Below are 25,717 nucleotides of genomic sequence, written 5' to 3'. Positions count from 1 at the left end.
ATTCCTGCAGTGCACCTCCTACACTAGGTCTGCTCTGCACAGGTCTGCACAGAGTTCTTCATCTAGGAGGCCCGCGCAGCACTCGTTTTATTGTGTCCATGTGTACCTGTCTGTTTCTGATCAGTCCATTAAATGGTGTCTGTAAAAATGAAGTCATTACCTTCCGAGTATGCTTCCTGAACATTGAAGTGTGGTACCAGCTCAGTGGCCTTGTGGTTAGAGTGTCAGCCCTGAGACTGGGAGGCTGGGGATCAATCCCCCGCCGGGTCAGACCAAAGACTCTGAAAGTGCCTCCCTGCTTGGAACTTGGTACTGATTAGGTGCATGGTCTACCTATGTTATGGTTATTGTTTTTCTAGATTGATATTCCAATACATTTGTTGCATTGTTGTTGATGTACCGACATAATATCTTGCTTATTATATTGATGCTTATTGTAAGTCTCTTTGGATTAAAAGCGTCTGTTACAGTAAATACCTAAATTGTAAATTGTAAACTCAGCATCAGCGTCATGTCCAGGTGGTGTAAAATTCTGGCAAATGAAGACATTAGTCGCTTTTTAACCCTGGGAGCAAGCAGGTTAAATTAAATTGTTAAACCTTGTTAAATCTGCAATACTTAATATAAAAGAAGTCTACACAGTTAGAGAATGCAGAATCATTGTTATTGGATCAACGTTGGCCTGTTATCTCTCCTATGTTGCCAACATCAATACAGCATGGAATTGTGGACAAAACTGTTTTCCAACAATAACAGAATTTTCAAAGTTTTGGCTCTCAATAAATGGTGGTCGGTGGCTCAAATGCTGAATAAATGGACCTTGATATGAAGGTTAAAAATGACTGCTTTACACCAGTGGTTCTCAACCTGTGGGTCGGGACCCCCAGGGGAGTCCCCAGATGATTATGATAAGTGTATAGAGGGTATCTGAACATTTTGAAAGTGAATATTTAAGGACATTTTAATACCGCTAAAATGACAAATTAAACGTGGGCAAAATTGTCAAATATTAGAGGCAGAAATTGGGGAAATAGCCGATCTGCTATTATATTGTGAGCATCTGCTGTTTTCCCAATACAAGAAGCATACTCAGAAGGTACCAACTTCATTTTTACAGACACCATTTAATGGACAGATCAGACACAGACGGGTACGCATGTACACAATAAAACGAGTGCTGCGCTGGCCTCCTAGATGAAGGGCTCTGTGCAGACCTGTGCAGACCAGACATATCATTTTGCCTTTGTCCATATAGTTTATTTGATGACTATGAATCAGGCTTATGAACTGGGTTTTTCACTGAGAAATTTCTCACAGAAATTGGGAAAATAGCCGATCTACATGCTAACAACTAGGGGTGTAACGATATAGTAACTGTATCGAAATATAATTTTTAACTTAAAAAATCGAACTATATCGAAATGAAAACAGCTAAAATCGAATCGTATCGTTTTATTTTGTATCGTATCGAATCGGCAGTGCAAAGAATCGATTGAATCGATACTACCTACTTGTGCATTGTATTTAGCATTTTTAAGAAGAAAAAATAAAAAGGAGGAGTTTAATTACTTTTCCTTTCCATTTAGCTACACTGGTCTATCGATAAATGTGTGTAATCTCTGGGTTCATGTCAAGGCGCAGGTTTGTCTATATACAATGTCCATGTATTTGGCAGATAATCACAGTGTTTACTTATTTATATTGATAATAATACATGTTTCCCTTATAAACCTGCACTATCCACACCTTTCACACAGATTTAATTTCTTTGCTAAATAGTTACTGTATCGATTTAAAATCATTGAATCGAATCGTATCGTATCGCCATGAATGAACCAATATCGTCCATGTATCGTATCGTCAACCATGTATCGTGATATGTATCGAATCGCTATTAAAATGTATCGTTACACCCCTACTAACAACGCCTCGCGCTGCGAGGCGTTGTGAGCATGTAGATTTGCTATTTTCACAATAGAACCGTGTTATACAAAATGTAATGCCTCAACCCTTAGTGCTCGTCAGGGTGGGGGGGTCCCCAATTAAAATATGATTATTTTAGGGGTCGCGCCCTGAAATGGTTGAGAACCACTGCTTTATACTACTGCATGTCTTACCATCCTTCCCTCCCTCCCTCCCTCCATGTCTTACCATCCATCCACTCCTAGTTTGTGAAGTTCAGAGATGCCAAATGACAGAGAGCCCATGAAGTCATTGCGACTGGTCAGGTCCCAGTCCCACACCTCCACCGACAGGCGACGGTCCTTATCGTACTCCTTTAGATGGCTGCCACACGCACACACACGCACACGGACACACACGCGCGCACACACAAAAACATTGACACATTGCTTTATGTGTTGTTTATAAGGTGTTTCACATTATCATACTGCCTTTAGACGTCATCAAAATGACCCACATACATGTATAACTTGAATGTCATTAATGAGTTTTCATGTATTTCATACCAATTCGTTTCAAGTACTAGGCTTACTTTATGACAGGTAAAGGATACACATAACTTGTTTTAAGTCAGCGCTTGAAACCAGTTCAACTAACAAAAATGTTAATGTAATTGAAAATACAAAAAATGATAATCTAAAACCATTATTCTGAAGTCTTACAATGCCAGTTAACATTGTTTTTATTTGTATATGTATTCTAGAGCCAATATGCTTGGGGTACACATGCATACTGTATGAATATGGCTTATCACACAGGCAGAGTCATGCCTGAGGTTGGATAATAATGCTAGGTGATCATTTGTTTATCACATAGCCATAGTTGATTCATTAAAGTGTTGATCAAATGCTATTTTCTTGTTGTCTTTTAATACAGTAGTTCTCAACCTTTTCAGGCCGAGACCCCCAAAATAATCATATTTTAACTGGGGACCCCCCGGCCTACAACCACTAATGCTGCATTCACACTGAGAAAAGCCAAGCTAATGGTTGGCTTGGTAATTCAACGTAAAAAAAACAAATAATTCCAAGCTTTTTTCCCCTTTGAAACATGGCACACACAGCGCACACCAATATTTGGGGTCTTTCCCTGACGTTCTGAATTGCCTTCACTGAATGTGTGTGTGCCAATCCATGCTTCATTTTATAGAAGTATCTTCTGAAGTTATTTTGTATTCTATTGCTAGTCTGGCCAATTCAAATACTCATATCTTTAAATTATAACTGCTTTTTAGTTTGGAGATCACTCGACTTTGTCATTCATGCCGCGGCCATCACTACACCTCCCTCTGATTTATTTATTATTTTGCGGATCTGCTCAGATCACAGAAATGGCCTCTATGGAATCCTCAAGACTGAAATCAGTCCCCCGGACTGAGAGCTTTAACCCCTGTGTATGTACAAACAGCATGTGCTTCTTACATTCTGGGCAGTTAAACCTTATACTATGGTCAATGAAAATATTATGAGGTCGCAGTTAACTATGAAAACCATCACATTTTTGGAATATGGTTGCTGCCAAACTTTCAGTCATTTTTAGATCTAATATTACACCTTCTCCAGCTTTATTTTTGGTAAATGATAACTCACAATTGCATCTAAAGCATATGTAAACTAAGGCTGGGACTTTAACTGATTAATTGCGATTAATTAATTACAGAAAATTAACGTGATTAAAAAAAAAGTTTTTGCACCACAGATCCTTCAGTTTCGGGCATACCGATCATAGCGATGCACCAACCAAGAAGAGACAACAAACGCAAAGGGAGAAGTAGCCGATCAGATCGCTTTGCTTGGCCCAGTGGATGCGAAATTTAGATTTGAAAAACTCACTTGTTGATTCACTCGTACAACAAAATGTGTTTTACTTGAAAAAAATGCTTCTCAGGTCAAATATATGCGATTAAACATGCGATTAATTTCGATTAATTAATTACAAAGCCTCTGATCTGAACAATTAGTTAAATTTTAAAGAGTCCCAGCCCTAATGCAAACATATCTTCTTTTGCTGGATTGACAGCAGCTAAGAATGGTTGTTACACGGTGGAAACCCCCTCATACTCTAACATTTCGCCAGTGGGCTCTAACCTTTTTGGATATAGTTTATCTCGAGCAGTCAACAGCAAGATTACATGGTGCGAGTGAGGAGAATGTTCTTATATGGTCTGGTATTGCAGATAAGCTTAAAGATGTGATTCAAGAGGTCATTACATAGTGGTATTGAACTGCACCATAATCCACCGTTTGTCAGCCTTCTGATTGGTCCCTGAGACTCCCTGACTGGCCAACCAGAAAAAATCATTCACTTTTTGCTATCGGGGGTGGAGTTTGTGCAGTGGAGAATGTTGCTTCAGGCTTTCAACAACGGTCCGCTCTGCGGAGCACGGCGTGCGTGCAGTACGGCGCCGCGAGCTGATAGCGATTTCGCTCAAAATAATGAATAAGCTTCAACAGACTAGTTCACATGGACCTTATCAATGTAACTAAGAGTTACGATTGGGTACATATATTTTAAATGGGCAGAATTACGAAAGCCAGCCTATTATGTGAGTAGAACTATAATCTGGCTGTCATTTTCCTACCCAAGATGCACTGCGCTTTCTCTTTCTATAATATCTCCTGTCTGATCCAGAAGATTAAACTAATTAAAACATATATTTTCGGGGGAAAACTACTGTTTTGATATGTAACCACTGTACTTTTTTCTTCCCTTTTTATTAATATCACCTAGATGTGTTTTTTTGGTACTTTAAATAGCTGTAATGAGGCTATGAAAAATATTTTTTTCCCATTCATTTCCAATGTAAAAACAATGTGCCATGATGATTCTGTCCCACTGGGATTAAACTAATTAAAACATATATTTTCGGGGGAAACCCCCTATTTTGCAATGTAACTACTGTACCTTTGTCTTCCCTTTTTATTAATATCACCTAGATGTTTTTCCTTTGGTACTTTAAATTGCAATAATGAGGCAATGAAAATACCCTCTCCCCCCATTCACTGCCACTATAAAAACAATCTGCCCAGGGTCAATTGAACCACCATAGTAACAGGGCAGAATGGGGCGGGATTTGCAAATGAGAGAATTACAATGTTGGTCCGGGGAAAGAGGGGTGGATGGGTTTACTTTTGTTTTTCTTCCTTTCTATGTATTTATTTTATTGTTTTTTGAGTTGTGTGTTTATGTTATTGTACATTTACCTGGTGATTGTTGTTAAAATTGTATTTTTATTCATGCAACATTTGTCCATCTTTGATTTGATAACAGAAAAAAGAAAACCATCACATCTTGTCAGTAACGCCTATCAGAGGCCGGGTAACGCCTCGATGTCTAATAGCTGACCTATGATATCACATTGTGACTGTGACATCACATTCTGTCGTTGTCCCTTTACATTCTCCATATATGGGCATACTGTACATTCTGTACAGTATGCCCATATATGGAGATCCCTGATGTCATCAGTATTAAGCCCATAGCTTAGTCAGATGTCAGTCATATCCATATTTGGGAAAATATTTTGTCCAATTTAAACCAACCGCTACTCGAATCACTTAGGCGTCTTACTGGTAGCCGTCTAGGCTAATTGTGGTGGTATTATAATACATGGCACAAAATGTTATTCATGGCTACAAGTGTAAAACATATACTGTAATAGTGTGTCAACACAAACATTTCAACAGTAATGTATGCTGGGAAAAAAAGCATTTTCATATTTGGGTTTTCAATAGCTCCCTGTTTATGTGACAAAGTGTAAAATGTTCTCACAACTTGAAGGTCTCGTTCCAGACGGGGTTGAGATTGCATTTGATGGTCTTGGTTTTCTGTTTGCTCTCGCTGCGCGGGTCTGGGATCAGTTTGAGTTTCACATAAGGGTCTGAAAGGCCATTAGGGTCCATGGGAACCAGGTTTCTTGCCTCTTTGACTGGAAAGAGAGTGAGAGATACATATGGGAGGGAGTCAGGGTGACAGAATGGGTGGGCCACGAGTCATGTTGTGTTATGAGTTATGACAATGAGTACATATTATGTTACATAATATTGTTGACTTCAACATTTCACAGCTGTATGTACTGCCAAGCACACACACGTCAGAAGACCTCCCAATTGCTTAGTAGGCTGGGATCGATATCATTTTCGGGTTTCTGACCAACATCATCAGGCGGCCGGAAACTGGTGCAGCGCACCTCCAAAATGATTCCCCTAGTTCAAGATGTGTTTCGTTTGGTATAGGCTTAATCGTTTAGTTTCTTTTGGTATAACAATCATTTGGTAATTGGTATGTCTATCTTTTATTCTAACTTGTAGCACGACTAGCAAGACTAAATGAATTGATTTGAATTAAGTAGGGAACAAAAACAATGCGATGCCAACCGGAACCCACCACCAGAACATGATAGTTTAATGTAATGACCATGTAGACAGACCAAGGTTGCCAGTCCCAACACAAATCCTATTTTTATGTTGGTTACTGTACTTACTAGGCAGTAATTGTATTCCAAAGAATAATCCTGTGTGTTGGAATGGTACGTGTGTGTGTGTGTGTGTGTGTGTGTGTGTGTGTGTGTGTGTGTGTGTGTGTGTGTGTGTGTATGTGTGTGAGAGAGAGAGAGAGAGAGAGAGAGGGGGGGGGGGGGGGCAATCGGGGCTCCAGAGAGTGACCATGTGACCAGAAATGTGTAAAGTGTGAATAAACATTTTGATTGGTCACACCAGTGCGCCTGACATTTAACAGGTCTGTCTATGTGTATGTGTGTTTTTTCGACCTGCAAAAAGACCTGCCCCTACTCTACTCTACCTCAGAGTGGCTCTGACCCCGATATTCTTCTTCTCTTAGGCCACGGCTATACAAATATGGATCTCCGTCTTCCATCTCCGTCTTCACGTGGCTGCCAACCAAATGTGCGATCCGAAAAAGAGACATATCCATGTAGCCATATCGCAGCATCCCTAATGTGTGCAGAGTGAAACTGCACCCTGCACCCCTCCCCGAGGGACATCACAAATATAAAACATGCCAGTAATTAAAAAATGAAGAGAACTATTGATTAATTCATTGTTTTCTTGTTTTGTTTTTAATCAAGGATGCAGTGGTGGCTGTTATAGCTGTCTTGGGACCTGAAAGGCCAAGGTGAGTCCTCATTGCTGGAGGTACCTGCTCCACCACCTGTCTCTCCTGACCCAACATCTTCAATAGAGATGCCCTCATCTGACTCTAAAAAAGCAAACCATATACAAAAAGGCAAAATACAGTACATGCCTTGAATGACTTGTTCAATTTCCATGGCTCAGATATGATAAAATGGACAACATTATACATTGCATTTATTGCAAAGAGTGCAGTCAAAGCATGGCTGGGAACAGCGTTTTTTCTTTTTCTTTTTTTTTGGAGCACCACCGCTCTGAATTGACGTTGTACGAACGTTCTCGAAATACATCCTATGTGTCGTGAGAGGTGAGTGGTCAGCAGAGCAGTGTTTCAGCACCAGGTAAGAAGTCATCTATTTGAGGTGAAATGTGCTGTTGTCGGGGAGAAACCTCCTATCTCCATATTCTAACGTTTTGTGTTTTTCCGCCCCAACTTGATCATATTACCGCATTACACGAAAGCATAAAAAATAGAAGATCCACAAGCTCGAAACGCAGCTTAAAACGTTGCACAAAACGCGGTGCGAAGCAACACATTTGTGCTTAAAGATCTTCTACTTTTGATACTTTTCAAATTGAATACGGAGAAGTAACACTTTTGGACATATGAGGTTTCCACCCGGGAGAGATTTGGCGCACGTCAATAAGGAGAAACGGTTTTGTTTGTCACTACTACTCATACAGGTAAAAGAAGCCAATGGAATTTGGTGAGGTCCACAAAGTACTGTGCAACAATGATAATAATCAAAAAAGAAAAACTAAGATAATGCACTTAAATGATGTGCAGATGCAAAGTTAGGCACATTAGTGCAATCAATGTAAAAATGTTAGTCTGGAACCCAGGCAGATGTTGTTGCTGTTCAAGTTGTGAAGTTGCATCCAATTACCAGAGGCACAGCACGGCTGGAGTTGCTGTTTCTGAAGCTGTTCACCAGGGACACACGCACGCACGCGCGCGCACACACACACAATCTCACACACACACACACACACACACACACACACACACACACACACACACACACACACACACACACACACACACACGCACACGCACACACACAGGAATATGCGCAAATGCGCACAAACTAGAAGTGTAACACAAATACTGTAAAAACACTCACATACAGTATACACACACAAATTCACACAAGCCCACCCACGTCCGTTGGTGCCCAGTCACAGAGACACATGCATGCACACACATACACATAGTACACTGCACAAAGCACTTATGCGTTAGCAGAAGTAGCTCAATAATGAATGTGTTTAATGTAGTTTTTCAGCAGACATGACAGGCAGCGGCTTGGCAGAATGCGCTAAAGCTAGAAGTTAAGCTACAGTAGGTTAACCGGGTCAGGGTCCAGAATCAGGTCATGTGAAAATTAAAATACAACCACAAATTATTGTGGGGAAATTGGATTTCAGAAGAATAGTGTTGTCTATCTTTTTCACCGGTTCATTACTTTATAACAGGGACATGCTGGGCCCCTGATTCAGCCCGGGAAAAAGAGCTGGAGAGGCCCTCATTGCGCGCTGTAGAGAGAGATCTCTCTCTATAGCGCTGCTGCTACTCAAAGATTTGTGACAAAGTGACAAGCCAGTGGGCCAATTACATGAGTTATATTTTGTCGTTGTCGGGTGGAAACCTTGTATGTCCAAAACCGCTTGTTTTGTATTTTATCATTTTAAAAATGATTTAAACTAGTGAAAACAGCCGATCTACAAGCACACAACGCCTCGCACTGCGAGGCGTTGTGTGCTTGTAGATCAGCTGTTTTCACTACTTTTGTGCAACGGCCTTGTATGATGAAGCAGGGCTTATTTGCTTTGCGAAAAAAATGTACAAATTTGAAACTTGGAGATACAAGGTTTCTGCCCGACAGTGACGATTTACTTTGTTGGCCGTCCCAGCCCCCAAAATGGAACAAAGGCCGACATTTTAATTTTTTTCCTAATGGCTGGTACAGTTCATTCCCGGCCGTTCGGGAGTTGTCCCGCTTTTCCCAATGGCCAGCACGTCCCTGCTTTATAATTATAGAATTCCGATGTAGGGGATTAGGGCAGATACTGTAGATCAGCATTGTCTCTTGAAGGATAAGTATAAAGAATGCAACACCTTCTCCTCCTTGTTTCATTCATACCGACTGCATATAAAATCATGTCACTCCATCCAATTTTGAGTATAACATACTGTAATCCCTGCAGCTATCAAATGCAATCGGATCGGGCCAAATCAGACACATATTTATAGTAAAAAGTGAAACCAAACAGTATAACACTTCAAGTACATCTGAGATTGTGGCCCGGGTTGGCCAGTATTGATTATGTTTTATTCAAAGCCCATTATCATTTCTCCATCCAATGTATTACATCTTTGAAGATTTGCCCACAATATAGGGACACTAGGCCTGATGGGGTTAAATGCACTATTATTAGTGGAATGTTGTGTGGTCTTTATTCAATTGTGCAGACATTCTGTGTTTTAAACACTTCACTTCACAAGTCCATTACATTGTATTTGACAACTGCGTGGAAGGGTGTGTCTCCTGCATGTAAGGTTCTATTCTACGATGAAAGAAGTGACAGCATTTTCTATTATAACTTATCAGCAATAATGATTCTGATAACGGAAACAACTGAGGAAAATATAGAACCCAGCCCTATAAAGAAAAAAAGTAACTAAACAAAAACAACATACTTATCCTTTTAAGAGACCATGCTTGGTTTTGCTAGCCTAAGCTCTTCCAAAGCCCTGGGGAGCCGATGGGAGGATATTAAGTTAATGGGGATTTCATGCTGTAGCGGTACTATGCTAAAGCTAATCTCCATGAGGACCAACAGGCCTCAAGGCCTCAGAGGAGAAGGTTCATAAATATTACATGGTGCCTGTTCAAGTGACCATCAAAGACCGCTTGGCTGCGAGTAGAAAGCAAGGAGTGCAAAAGAGTGTAGCATGCTGCACACTCTCACAGGACTCTCCTGGAGTGTGTGTGTGTGTGTGTGTGTGTGTGTGTGTGTGTGTGTGTGTGTGTGTGTGTGTGTGTGTGTGTGTGTGTGTGTGTGTGTGTGTGTGTGTGTGTGTGTGTGTGTGTGTGTGTGTGTGTAGTAGTACGTACGTACTGTACGCACACACTTGGGTATTTAATTCTTTCCAAAATGCCTATATTGCATGTGTACTTCACTTTGTGTGTGTTTTGAGAGGTTGATGGGAGTGCACTCGGAGTGCTTGCATGTGTGCGTATATGCATACAGCCTGTACTGTACGTGCACATGTGTATCCTTTTGTGTGTATCAGTGCATGCCTGACTTTCCCATGCAGTATCGTGTAGGCACAAATGTGTGCATGCAGTATGCATGCATGCATGTACTGTATGGGCAAGCGTGCGCGCGTGTGTCTGCATGTCTGTATGTGCATGAGTATTTGAACACGTAAGACTGAGACAGCGTGTCTATATGCATGTATGCTTGCATGCATGATTTTCACATGTGTATGTGAAAGTGTGTGTGTGTGTGTGTGTGTGTGTGTGTGTGTGTGTGTGTGTGTGTGTGTGTGTGTCTTCGAGGGTTTAGAGTGCACAGCAGCAGAACACATGCAGAGAACATTGGTGTGGGCGTTGACAGCTCAGCCTTATTTCATGTGGAAGCGACTCCTAGTACCCTAACTAGGTCTCTTATGTACTGTCCTGTAGCCATACCTCGCTCCATGTAAAACCTAGTAGTAGCATCGCCACAAGAGCAACAGTACAACAGCAGTGTACTGTAGCATGCACAGATATCAGTAGGGACTCTAATGTGTTATTTTCTTGCTAGCTTGTGACTCCATTGCTTTGAATATTCTGCAATAGGGCTACAACTATCAATTATTTCCTTAGCGATTATTCTATCGATGACTTTTTCCATTGTCTAATAATCGAAAAGTGTGTTTTCTTTATATCTTTTTCTATAATAACTTGAATAAGGATTCAAGTGTTATTTTATACTTTGTTGTACCACAGTTTCTTCCGTTTCTCACAACGCATCACAGTGCGACGCTTGTAGATCAGCTTTTTTCAAAAAGAATTGTTTCAAAACATTTCGCCTATAATGACATAGGGAAAAAATTGGGAGCGATTAGAAAACGATTATTTTATAAAATTAGTGATTAGTGATTATTATTTATATTATCAATTGATTAGTTCAATTAACTGTTGTACCCCTATTCTGCATAGACAATCAGCTAAGGCTAGGGCTCCACCAAAAAGACGGCATCGTGCAGGCGTCGGACGGCGTAAAAAATGAACCGGGGCGAATTTGGGTGTCCGACGTCAACGTCGACAGTGGAGCACCCTTCATTGATTAAAACAGGAGCGTTCCCAGCGTTGACGTTGACGTGACGCTCGACGCAACCGTTGGAGCCAGGGGGTGACTAGTCCAAGCTACTGTAGAAATGTGAGGAGACATCTATGTTAACCATTAACCGTGGTTTTCCTATTTTGGGCAGATTGTATTTATGTATTTTCAAATTTAAGGTTATTGTCAAAAATAGCTGAAACAGAATATCTACAAGCTCACAAAGCATCACGATGTGACACATTGTGAGATTGTAGATCAGCTATTGTCACTATTTGTCGTAAGATGAAAAGTATACAAATGCCTATAGGAGCCAGTTTGGACACACCCATAAGCACTGTAATGTGAAATAAGACAACAACCACAAAATGTGACTCAACTGTACAAATACATTATGTTAGCAAATTGGCAATGTAGGCTATAATCATATACCTCTGCAGAATGACTCCAAGTGGACCTGTACTTGCAGTGCAAGAGCAAACTGCTGATGACACCACACTGACCCCTGTGGACATCAAACTGTACTACAAGTCCCCCTCATCCCCATCGAGCACTGCTGCCAAGCACATACAAGAGGACCACCTTCTCACTGTTACATGAAACAACCGAAAGATTAACAGAAAATAATCTTTAAAAAAATAAACAAGGGACACAACACCATAGGTCAGTTGGGTGGGGGGCGGGTCTTCACCATGACAGACCGTTTCAATGTGCTGTACTTCCAACTTCTGTCTGCAATATTGTTGAAAGGAAATGAAACAGGATGTTAAGCCTGCTTTTTACTTAGTTGTGAGCCGTGTTGAGCCAAAAAACAGCAGATTCCTCTAAGCTATGGCTGTAATATCGTTAATGTCCTCTACTCTTCTTAATGACTGAGCTCAATTGTTGCCGTGTAAGAGCACTGAGTGACTGAGGAAAATGGAATAGAACACAGCACGATACAATAGGACAGAGCTACAGAACAGCTGAAACCCCATTATTCTGTTCTATTCTATTCTATTCACGTCTTTCCAATGAGTGACACTTGTGAAGCTTAATAAAAATGTGCAAGCCATTTTGCTGCTGTGTTTGCAGTCTGGGCGTGTGATAACAGGGTGTTATCTGTTATCGGCTTCCTCGGTCTAAAGGAATAAATCCCCACCAATGATTGGACTGCGGAGCGTGGGAACCACAAAGGGGGGGGGGGACAGAGACTGAGAGAGAGACTGAGAGAGAGAGAGAGAGAGAGAGAGAGAGAGAGAGAGAGGAGAGAGAAAGAAAGAAAGAAAGAAAGAAAGAAAGAAAGAAAGAAAGAAAGAAAGAAATCTTGCACCAAAATATGTTTTTTGAAACGTTGAAAGTTTAATTCCAGGACATCTACAATAGATCAGAGGTTCTCAATCTTTTTTTGATTCAGGGCACTCCTGAATTACACCTTTTTAGAATATTATGGCATATTACGCTACGTAAATATGCAAATCTCTCCCCCTAAGACAGAGTATATTATGATGAAAACTTGAGAGAATATCCGTTGCCATTATAGAACAGAATGAAAATAACTTGTGTGAGCTTGTAGATCTGCTATTTTTGGTGAAGAGAGTTGGTGTAGATTGAAAAATAACTCAAGTACAGTGCAACTCAGGTCTGTTTTACTAAGTCTAGAGGGACCAAGTGGTTAAACTGCGACACTGTGAAGTGATATTGATGAATTCCAAGTATTCTGCAGCAACCCTGGACTTAGGGCACCCACTTTGAAAATCCCTGCAATAGATGATCTACTGTAAGAATCTACAGTAAGAATGTTTGTATATAGTTATACATATATAACGGCTAATTCAATTCCATGTACGGAACAGTACAGTAAGTGGCATTTGAAACTGGTTAAACTAGTCAGGAAGCCATAGAGAAAACACAACCTGATCCTCTACTGCCATCCTGAGGTATGGCATGGTACCACATAGAGCCTGCAATTAATTGGACAAGGGGTATGTTGAAGGTATTTTCCCATTTCATATAGATAATACGTTCTTCCTTTTCAGGAATGAAAAACTGGTGACACACTGCCTCCTCTCATTAAGCTAGCAGATATAATACAGCCCAGGAGGAGAAATTGGGTAGCTCACCATAGGCACACAGTAAACATTCCTACTCTAATCTTGTGGAACTGAACAACAGTAGAATTTGACTCGACCCCAAATTTGAGTCTGCATGCAGCTTGAGAAACAGGTCAACACACTCAAGGACAAAGTGGATTATACTGTGTAATAATTCTTACTCCTTCCTACTCCTGGTAAAGACTAGATGTTTCAGTTCCTACTCCTGGTAAAGACTCTAGATCCGTGGTTCTCAAGCCAAGGACCCATTAAGTAATATGTATTTGGTCACAGACCATTTGAAAAGATTTGTGCCAGGGACTCCATACAATATTTTTGCAGCACAGCAGACCTACAAGCTCCCAAAGTGACGATAGAGTGTTGTAGATTTGAACAGATTTGAATGTTATTTTTTATTAACTCACCCTTGGAGGTCCACACTTTAAGAGACCCTATACAGTATGTCTCATTTCCTACTCCTGGAGGTTTCAGTTATGGTGTTGCAGCCTGCACCTCTGTATCTCCACCAGCAGGGGGAGACACGGTACTACAATTTGTTTCCCCTTTTTCCCAATTTTGCACTGTAAAGATTCTAAGTATGCAATGTATTCATAAAGTGTCAAAAGGTCATACACTTCTCAATGAAGCCTGTATATGTGTAGGCTCCTAGGGTGCTGCGTTACTGCTCACTAACAAGTCTGGCTCTTTGGCTGACTGGTTAACGTACACACCCTGTTATAGTAGCGGCCCGGGTTCGCCTCCCAGTTGTTGCCTCGCGGTGACGCTACATATGTATACAATAATTTTAAGTGTTAAAGGATACTAGTAAAGGAGCAGAGCTATGCACTGCTGGAAAAAGACAATAATTAATCAACTCTCATAATTAGGATCATCGTCTTAAATGTCTCTAAGAAAAATATCAAAAAGAACAATCAACTAAGAAGCAAATGATTCTGCTGATTTCTCAAGTATTTTTGCTCTAAAACTTTTGAATGTGAAATCGCCAGTAGTTGATGAGTCACAGCTTATTAACTTCCATCAATAACACGCTGATGCCTGATTTTATCTTGGTGGACAAGCTCACAAAACATTGTGAGCTTGTAGATCTGCAGTTTTTTGGGGAGCGACAAGGCTCACAACTACTCTAAGTAAAAAGCAGGCGTAACATCCTGTTTCATTTCCTGTTAGTACAAAATGATAGTAAGTACTGTACATGAAACTAAGAGCTAGAATATTATACTAGATAGACGATGGGGTACTTTGGGTACCTGACACTGTGCGCAACAAAGTGCAAGTTCTTAGGCCCAGTCCACACCAATGATTCCTCAAGCAAAACCGTTGCAGAGTGAAATTGCAGCAACGTGTTGCACTGCAATCACACACACACACACACACACACACACACACACACACACACACACACACACACACACACACACACACACACACACACACACACACACACACACACTCTAGCGACACAGATTATGTCATCCTGTTCAATACAGTTAGGGAGAGAGTGGAGAGGGGAAATAGAAGTGAGTGTGTGTGTGTGTGTGTGTGTGTGTGTGTGTGTGTGTGTGTGTACTACTTACTGACAACAGTGAGCACGTTGGTCTTGATCTCAGCAGTGATATAGATTCGACCCCTCCTCTCTGTGTGGTCCGTCCCACATAGACTGGGGACATTGGCCACACAGCGCTTATGAATGTTCATCATACAGTCTAACACACACACACACACACACACGCACACGCACACGCACACACACACACACACACACACACACACACAAACAGAGTGTTAATTTAACTCTGAGAGTATACAAATGGATAAATTAACACTGATGATTTTACTGTGTATCAAATATCTGAAAGTAGAGGTTCGAGGCACCCTTTAATCAAAATGAAACATTAACACAGACACGCTAGTACAGTATGTGCATTCAGTGTTGTTATTTGTGTGTGTGTGTGTGTGTGTGTGTGCGTGCGTGCGTGCGTGCGTGCGTGCGTGCGTGTGTACACATACGGTCACATCTCATGCCCTGGTGTATGAGGCCGTAGAGCAGAGAGCCACAGTGGTCACAGAAGGTTGGACTGGAGTAGGTGTGGATCTTAAACTTATGTTTCTGCCTCGGATCCTGAAGGAAGGAAGAAGGAAAGAATGAAAAGTTTAGAGTCAATCAGTGGCATCATTTGGGTTCCCAGGTGATGGAGATGTTCCAACCCTAGCCTTTGCACAGCAAATGTAAGCCATTTACCATGAGAGGGAGTGGGTTTGTTGGCTGATTTACCACTGTTTCAGGGTTGTGGCACGACCCTCGAATGGTAAATTGCTTTTCTACCACTTCTACCATATAAATGAAAGAAAACACAGTTGTAACTTGCAAGGTTATTTAGTTATACAACTGCAACACAACAGTGGGCGGGGTCCATGAGCCAACTCAAGGTTGTTGACTGATTTACCACTGTTTTAAGCCAATCAGAATCCAGTATCTGAACATGTGACCAAAAAAAGTGGTAGAATAAGTTCTTTCACACATATTTTCTCCACCTCTGATTACCTCAGATCAATGTGATGGATGTTGGTTGTTGATTATGAGCACACCTAAATAAAACAGATCCCCAACCATCCATCCATGTCTTATGTGAAACACACATACAGCAGATAATGTGTCTTCTGCTAGCATACATTCAGTCCTACAGCAGGGGTTCCCAAACCTTTTTGTCTCAGGGCACCCCATGAATATTTTCTTTAATCCAAGGCACCCCTACATTATAATTTTCACTCCCAGCACCTTATATTTATAGCATATCATCGTTGTCAGGTGGAAACCTTGTATGTCTAAAACCGTTCGTTTTGTATTTATCATCTATAAAATGTACTAAGGCGTTGTGTGCTTGTAGATCGGCTGTTTTCACTAGCTTTGTGAGATGATCTTGTATGATGAAACAGGGCAAAATACATGAGGAGATACGAGGTTTCTGCCCGACAGTGACGATATTTTAGTGATTATGTTGCGAGGAAAACTTTGAGATAATAGCCATTTTGGTTTGAACTGACTGAAAATAACTTTGTACTTCAAGTTTAAAATTATAGTAAATAATATTTTTTCAAGTGTCCAAATAAATTCCAAATATTATCAAATGATCTCGCGGCACCCCTGGACTGCTGTCACAGCACCCCAGGGTGCCCTGTCACTCACTTTGAAAACCCCTGTCCTACGTCAATTTTCTGAGAACTTTAGCCAAAAATAGCAGATCTACAGTACAAGATCGTAGTAGATCGGCTATTTCCGGCAAAGACGTTTGGTGTAGAGGGGAAAAAGAGCAGACTAAGTACAGAGTGAAATGTCAAGTTAAGTACTGGCGGTATCTGAAAACAAATTGACATGAATCCAGAATACAATGATGACTGTGCTGTCAAACGTTGGTGGAAACTATATGGAATCTACGAAAAGGTTGTGGGGGTCCCTGCTTCATCTCTCCCTCAGCTCCTTGGCCTGAAAATGTTGAAGACCCCTGCTTTACTCTATGGGGCTGAGGCATGGACCCTCACGGCATAACAGGAAAGAGCACTGGAGTCTACACAAGAATGCTTACGAATGGCACTAGGTGTCACATGGATGGACCACATCAGAAATGTGGACCTCTATGGGGACCTACCACGGGTCACAGACAAAGTCAGAGAGAGAAGGATGTGGCTGGCAGGGCATTCACTGCGTCAGGCACCCAGAATTACAGGCAAGCAAACTGACACTATGGGAGCCAACCCAGGGCAAAGCCAGGAAAGGCAAAAAGTGCACCACCTACGTAGATGCACTGCGGCGCGACAACTTAGCTAACAACACTGTAGAGCTCTAGACCCTGATGTTAGATAGGAGAGTGTGCACTGTGCAGGGCAGCGATCCAGGAGTCCCGAGTTGGTGCTGGCTAGACTCTCGCTGGCACTCTCGCAATGCATTGACACCTCTGGAGTAACTGCTGAGTGTAAGGATCCACCTCTTTATCCCTCACATCACACAATCGGTCCACCCTTAAGGGCCATTCACACTGAGCACTTTAACTATAAAAAATATAGTTTTAAAATCGTTAAAAGTCAAGTGGATGACACACCGACTATAAAAAACACGATACAATGGTGAAAGATATAGTTATAGTTATCATGCCCAGTGGGAATAGCTTTTTACTTCTCTCTTTGCCTCTATATACCGACCAACTCCATCCCCCGTTTTCAGACAGTCGTCCTTCGTGTGCCCTTATTTCTGTTCTAGTCATCTCTTTTTGCTCTACCTCTTTCACTCTTATCTCCGTCCTCTCTCGCGTTGCGGAGCACCTGTTCTGTGTCCAGATCATCTACAGTCATAATCACTGATCTTCAATCATTGATCCTCTCCTCTGTTTCACCCATCTTTTCTGTTGTTTAAGTACTGGGCAGTGTATCCATCTGTTACGTAGATGTCTCCTTTAATCAGGTGCCAGTCTGTGTGTGTGTGTGTGTGTGTGTGTGTGTGTGTGTGTGTGTGTGTGTGTGTGTGTGTGTGTGTGTGTGTGTGTGTGTGTGTGTGTGTGTGTGTGTGTGTGCGCGCGTGCGTGCGTGCGCGCATGCATTAAAGAGAGAGCACTGTATGAAATGGAGTTCAGTATAGCTCTTCTGTTTCAACTCTACAATAAAACACAGGTATAGAAGAGTTCACAAGGGCCACATTATGGAAACAGAGAGTGCAGCTTTTTTAAACTCATGTAAATGCTGTGCTTTGACTTTAAAAGGGGAAGCTCAGGTGTTATTTCCCCTTTTCACAGCACAGCGATAACAAGTGTAACTTAAACAGGTTTGTGTGTGTGTGTGTGTGTGTGTGTGTGTGTGTGTGTGTGTGTGTGTGTGTGTGTGTGTGTGTGCGTGCGCGTGTGCGTGTGCGCGTGCGGCGCACCTGGAGTCATTGTTCAGTGGGCTTATACACCTGCATGCACAGTAAAATCCCCAGGGTTCTTTTAACTCTGACAATTTTCACACCATGTTTCTTTCCATTTGTACAAAACATCCTCTGAGTTACAAAGGGTTATTTCTAACACTGAGGATTTTAGCTTGTGAGTACCCCGTTTCAGTGGTTGATTTTGCTCGCTGATGCTCACATAAAGAAACTTTACATTTCAACTACTGCAACTCTCCTCCGTGCTTCTCTGACAGCATATGCTCTCTCAAACCACTACAACTGAGCCAGAATGCCACAGCACACGTAGAGCTATATTTTCGTCCATGCCTAACCCCTTATACCTAAACTTCTTTGCCTTTTTTTACTCTTTAGAAAAACATTTTAGAATACTTCAAATAGCCAATCTACATTGACACGTTGTGAGCTTGTAGATCAGCTATTTGAAATATTTAAAAATGTTTTTCAAAAGTAAAAAGTGGCAAAAGAGTTTAGGGATAAGGGGTAAGGCATGGATGACAATAGAGCCCATGGTCTTCAACCTCTCAATATTTTCTCTTCACTTCTGTCATCACGCAATTGGCATCCGATTGCTGCTCACAGAATCCAGGTCAAATCACTGGTGATGATGACCTAGTTATCAAGGGTAGAGCAGCACACCCCTAACAGCAGGATTTGAGCTCTACACCCGTTCCCACACACTACCACTAGCAAACACAGAGGATCTGCAGAGGACCCTTCTCTATGACTCACAGCGCTCCAAGCATCCCATCATATCAACATTTTATATATATATATTTCTTTTTTAATCAAGAAACGGTAAAAAAGAAAAAGAAAAAAGGAAGGTCGTTGCAACCAATGAGAAGAGGACGCCCACTTGACTCCGCTCTCGCTCACACAGACATACACACACACACGCGCACGCACGCACATACACACAGGTCCGCCTCCAACATTGACCGAGTTTTGCAGGCAGCAAAAACACACTACAGTGACCCACACAAGCAGCTAGGCTATCGCACACACAAACTGATTTAGCTCAGCTGTTCATAAATGCCACGCCAAAGAATTTCCCTCATAATATGAGGTTGTGGGGGAAAAAAGTTTGAGAACCCCTGGCCTAGCCTATCGATTTAAGCTACGTATACACATTAAAATCCTCAGTGCTAATCTTGCCATTTGTAAAGACAATGTACAAAAGTGTTACATACAGTACTGTACATATTAGGGATTTGTGTAGGACTGTAGCTACAGTACAGTGTATCCTTGCCCTTGCCATAGAGAACACAGCTGCATTCTGAACGCCTTTGACCCTTGTTCCATAGCATCCACATTTCGTCACTGCTGGGCAGAAACCTTGTATCTCCAAGTTTCAAACGTGTGCGTTTTTTTGTAAAGTAGCTCTGCTTCATCATACAGAACTGTCGCACTAGACTAGTGAAAATAGCAGATCTACAAGCACACAATGCCTCGCGGTGTACACAACGCCTCGCACCGCACCGTGTGCTTTTAGATCGGCTATTTTCCAAATTTTAAAACATTTCTTTTTTAATAATAAATACAAAGCACACGGTTTTGGACATACAAGGTTTCTACCCCACAACAACGTTATACGGTCCATGACCGACTGATTGGCTGGCTGGCTGCCCACGTCCAGGGGCGTCACAAGGGGGGGAAAGTGGGACTGAGTTACTAGGGCCCAAGGTGGAGGGGCCTGGAATTATTTTATACTTTAGCTATTATGGAAAAGTTGTGAAAATGTGTACAAATCTTTGAATATATGTACTTGAATATATCATTTTGGGGGTCCTTCACATGAAAAGGTTTGTGGACCACTGACATATAAAAATAGGTAAAAAAAAAACGATTATCAAGATTTAAAAAAAATAGCAGATTTACAAGCTCGCAGCGCGGCACTTGGTGCCGCGCTGTGAGCTGTGAGGAGGGGGGGTGAATCCTTCTATACGAAGATAAAGGAACAAAAGCCTGCTTATTAAACTGAAACTGGAAGCCAACAACATGGTGCCTGTCAATCAATCAATCAACTCCGCCACACAACATTGTTTTCAGTGTCTAGTTATATTCATCTCATTCTATAATGTGGACGTCCATTCTTGACAAATTGTTGGTCATTGTTTTGGTCTAGCGCTCTGTCATCCATTGTTTTGGTCCAACAATCGTTTCCCTACGGAATCGGTCACAACAGCCTCTCGAGCATCCACCCACACACACACACACACAGTCAGTCACACACACACACACACACACACACACACACACAGACAGACAGACAGACACGCAGTTGTACTATAAGCAATATGAATACGCTCAAAGCCACGTTCCACAATTATAAATTACAGAAACACTTTTCCACAGTCGATTCTCAATAAAACAACGAAACACAGCATTATATTATTATCTTATCTGTTCACTCATTTACCTTTCTTCTTTGCCATCTTGTCATTAGAGGCCGGCAGGCTAGTGTGTGTACACAGTATGTGTATGTGTAGATAGAGAGATAGATAGAGAAGATAGAGTAGGTACTGTAAATAGAGTAGATAAGATAGATAGAGTAGATAAGATAGAGTAAATAGATTTTGCTGTGTAATGATAAAAATCTGAGCCACAAATACCAGATCTACAAGCTCATAGTGAGGCACAGAGTGATGCACTATTCTGGGCTGTGTACATATATTTAAGTGAGTCAGAATCAGAAGCCTGGTGACCAACACATTAAGAACTCAAGTCGAAGATAAAGTTCGTTATCAGTCAAATTGTCTATCCAATAGGAATCGGGGGAAAGCCTTTTAATACGCCAGTGATATGGGTCATTATTGAGCAATAGTAATGACATACTTCAAATATGGCCCTCAAAGGGTTCTGTATAGAACAAATGTAAAGTATTCATCTTTATAAAGAATCCTTGGAGAAAAAAAAAAAATAGGTTTCATATAGAACTTTGGTGTGGCTTGGGGTTGGGATAGGGTTTTGTGGAGTAGGGATCGCAGTTGGGGTTGTTGTTGTTGGTGGTGACGTGCGACGTGCCGTGCGTGCGAGCTTGTATCCACATGCAGGAAAAATTCTCTCTCACTATCGGATGTGAATTCCTATGTGTTTCCACAAACCCTTTGTTGTTAGATTTAGTTTGACACCATCTGTGTGCATGCGCGTGTGTTCTTTGTGTGTGTGTGTGTGTGTGTGTGTGTGTGTGTGTGTGTGTGTGTGTGTGTGTGTGTGTGTGTGTGTGTGTGTGTGTGTGTACTGTAGTTGCGTGTTGACTGCTGCTGCGTGGGTGTTTTGGGGAGGTGGGAGGAATATCTAATCAGATTTAGTCCGGCCGTGAGTTGCCTGGGGTTATGGAGGAGACAACAGCCAATCAGAGGATGACATCTCTCTGGCATAACAGGGTGATCCGTAACAAACAGAAAAGAAAGAACAGAGCGAGAGATACAGAGAGAGAGAGAGAGAGAGAGAGAGAGAGAGAGAGAGAGAGAGAACGAGAGAGAGAGAGAGAGAATGAATGTAAAGAGGGACAGAGACAGAGAGAGACTAAAAGGAGAGAGAGATACAGAGAGAATGATACACTTAAAGAGTCATGAAACCCAAAATCACTTTTGCTATAAATATATATTATATAAATTAGTCACTTGTGATAGGGAGCAATTTGTCCATATGCTTGTGGATTCAGAGCTTTCTGCTGTCTCTGTAGCTATTTCTGTGTACTTCCAGTTTCTGTGTGGAAAATAAATATTTGGCTCCACTCATTACATATTTGCTCACTGCGTACCATTAGTTCGGCATGAGGTGGCTTATCTAATTAATATTAACGTTTGTTTTATATAGATTTGTATCAAGGGGGGCGTGGTTTGCGTTTCTGACCAGAGAGAAGCACCCGCAGTCACACTGTGTAGTGACTGTCTGTTTCCTGGTTCTCTCTCACTAGTTGGACTGTATAGTATTTTCAATGGTTTTTGTTCGGATATATTCAATCTGAGTATTTTAGCCATGGCTTATTGTCTCGTTGTCTCATTCCGAGCCGACACCACCGTGTTTACATTCCGTGGCCCATGAGAGAACACAGTTATGCGGCTGGAAGCTGCTGCTGCTGTCCCTCCCCGACCGTGGGGCTGGCTGTTCAGTTCAACTCAGTGGTGGAGTATCAATACTGCAATGTAGAAACACTCTAGTCTGTTACAAGAAAACGCCTGGAATTCAAAATGTACTCATAAAAGTTTAAAAAAAAATCCCACCCCTTGATAACTTTTTTTGCCGCCTCCTCCCACAGTTTTGGTGGCACGCACTCGACCCCATACCAGTCAAAGGTTTGGACACAGCTTCTCACTCAATGTGTGTGAGAAGCTGTGTCCAAACTTTTGACTGCAGGGTATGTCAAATCGACCGTTTTCATCTGGAATCAATTCCTTGCATTTTGCCAAGAGATATGTTATATAGTTTAGTTTATATACATTTATTCGTGAATTAATTTTCTCCATTGACTTTAATTAAACAAATTAAACTTTTCCATAGACCACATGAGACTGACACAGTATGTTTATATATGGGTATTCCAAGATATGGGCTTAACTCATTCCCTGCCAGATCCCGAGGTTCCCAAGTTTTGGGTGTTGGTTTAGCACTCGAGTTTCCCGAGTTTTACATTCATTTAAAAACAAAACCAGTCGATTTTTGGTTCCTATATGTGACTGAAAAAAGGTGCGTCCGGTCACATTTGAAGGACGGACCAATATCCGTTTCCGGCGGAGGCGGGACATAGGCCATTATCCACTTCCTAACTCGAGAATGGAGGCACCGTTTTGCAAACAGATATTTTTGTTTGGAAGCTGTGAACGGCGTGCACACGCGTGGTGCATGATCCGTGCACGATGGAAACGAATGCGCCCACGTTAAAAGGTAATAAGAGAAGTCCGGCAGCAAAATTAATTTGCAAGTGTGACTCGCATCACGGCAACCACACTTGCAATTTCCAATTGCATCTTTCTAGTTGTTATGCTGCCCTATAAAGCCAAAGTGCTGTGACGACGAGAAACTAAAAACAAACCTGAAAGTATTGGTCTGTTCCAACACCCCTGACTGCCAGAGAAGCTTGCAGCTTACATTGGTAAATGCAATACACAGGCAAGACTTCCTCGCACAGTTTAACCACATTGTGTGGTCTAGAGAAGCCTTAGTGAGGAAGTGAAGCTACCTAGATGGAAGATGATTGGACACATACTACGGCAGGACCACAACAACGACTGCAACATAGCAATGACATGGGCACCAGAAGAGAAAAGGAGAAAAGGAAGACCAAAGAACACCTGGAGACGTACTGTCGAGAAAGAAAGAAAAGAAGCAGGATGGACATCATGGTCTGAAGTGAGGACTGCAGCAGCTGCCCGTGAGAAGTGGAAGCGCTCTGTGAACGCCTTATGTGCCACAAGGCACAAAGTGGATAGGTAACATGTAACAGACTAGAGAAGCCACTGTGAACGACGCATAGTCCGATCACTAAATTCCATCCATCCAAACAATACTGCAAATTGTTGACAGACAGACAGTCAGTCAGTCAGTCAGTCAGTCAGTCAGTCAGTCAGTCAGTCAGTAATATGTCCGTCTGGTTAGCAAAACACAAGCAGAGAGGAGGGAGAAAGTCAGAGACTAAAGAAAGGAGGAAGGGAGAGAGAAACGGGCAATAATCTGATTTTCTCTTCATTGCAGATACTATAGCTTGAGAGAAATATACATTAGTATATTCTCTCTCTCTCTCTCTCTCTGGATGGCCCACCTGCTAACTCAGTTAAAATGTTACATGATGCTCCTTACAAATGGAAGATCCCATTCACATTCTGTCTCTCTCTGAAAACAATACATACTACCTGCCGTTTTTTCTAGATAAATAGATACATGTTTTTGACAAAAGTTGGAAAATATAATTTAAAATAAAAGACAGTAATTATTATTATCAGCAAAATCCTCTGCGCCGTAAGTCTCTCCCTCTCTCTCTCTCTGCAAGATTGAGAGACTGGCACTCACTGTGTGAGAAGTTCCGTTTGGAACTGCTATGAAACGTTAATTAGGTCAAATGCAAGCTGTGCAATGCCAGGTTGGCGTACCACCCATCATCAACAACAACGTGCACACATTTGAAGACGAGGCATCAGACTTCACAACAACCGTCATGTCATCTGCAGGTCAAACTATGACACTAATCATGAAAATAGAAAACATGGTCCTCCCACCACATACATCGTTGGCACTTGAATTGAAATGCTCTATGAGGAGACTGTACAAGATCTACAAAAAGCTGAATCAACTTTCCCAATGCTGGCTCTAACAATAAGTTGTTATACCTTTCAATCCGGGAACACCTTTGTGTAACATTAGCTATTGCTATGCTACCTTTTTTAATTAAATGTTTTTCAGAAAACTTAGGTGAGGATTTAGAATCGGCCCCAGGTCTAAATGGGTTAAGATGCATGGACAGCACTTAACTGGCATTCCTCACTTATTCTGTATTTTCTCCACTGCATTTTTCTGTATGTATGTTAACTCTCTTTCTCTCTCTCTCAGAATTCAATTCAATAGTTCACATAGGAAAGGTTAGCTTGGGATAAACTTTTGAAACAATTGACAGCAGTATTTCAATTTTTTTGATATAAAACCTTTGGGACAAAATAGCAAATTATTCAAATGTATTTAAAGGTGGCTGCTCTGCTTGTACTGTATGTACAGTATTTCTATGTACCGAGGTCACTCAGTGCAGGAATACACAATGATTTGTAGTCCTTAAAGTGGTTGTGTTCCATTAGACATCCTTCTCCTGCCACAACAGCTCACAAATCTCTCTTTCTCTCTCTCTCTCTCTCTCTCTCTCTCTCTCTCTCTCTCTCTGACAGAGGCCATCACCGTATGCACTCATACAAGAACAGGTCGACAATTGCAGATCTACAAGCTTACAACGCGTTGATGGCACGACGCATTGTAAGCTTGTAGATCTGCTATTTTCGCCATGCAGCCCGCTGTAAGGCGAAGTATAGCCTAACTCCAGCTGGGGAGCGGAGATGTGACGCATTTCCTAGTGTGATCACCGATTTTGGCTGATGGTGGCCGATAGGAATATTTTGGCATATCACCCATATCACCCAACCTTTGTAGAAATCCAAAGTGTTCCCAAATTGGGGGCGTCTCATTACTTTTTGAGACCAGGTCTCCAGGTGTTATTTGATACGCTGTCAGTCTCTCAGCTGCTTCCGTAAACAATAATTATTTGA

General features: G+C 41.6%; 1 protein-coding gene across 1 annotated transcript in view; it reads right to left on the bottom strand.

Moving 5' to 3' along the window:
- The window catches only part of prkcbb (protein kinase C, beta b), a gene marked incomplete at its 5' end in the record, with an annotated part of 122,709 nt that overhangs the window by 44,894 nt on the left and 52,098 nt on the right, over positions 1 to 25,717 (bottom strand). Inside the window, 4 exons of the mRNA XM_080723872.1 lie at positions 2,152 to 2,286; positions 5,734 to 5,890; positions 15,112 to 15,240; positions 15,545 to 15,656. Of these exons, the coding sequence (XP_080579998.1) occupies positions 2,152 to 2,286; positions 5,734 to 5,890; positions 15,112 to 15,240; positions 15,545 to 15,656 (533 nt within the window). The remainder of the gene's footprint in view (positions 1 to 2,151; positions 2,287 to 5,733; positions 5,891 to 15,111; positions 15,241 to 15,544; positions 15,657 to 25,717) is intronic.

Source organism: Nannobrachium achirus (genome assembly GCF_963921795.1).
Source record: "Nannobrachium achirus genome assembly, chromosome: 4".
NCBI classification, from domain to species: domain Eukaryota; kingdom Metazoa; phylum Chordata; class Actinopteri; order Myctophiformes; family Myctophidae; genus Nannobrachium; species Nannobrachium achirus.
Note: the sequence above shows the minus strand (reverse complement) of the source record. Positions and strands in the feature narration are given on the sequence as shown.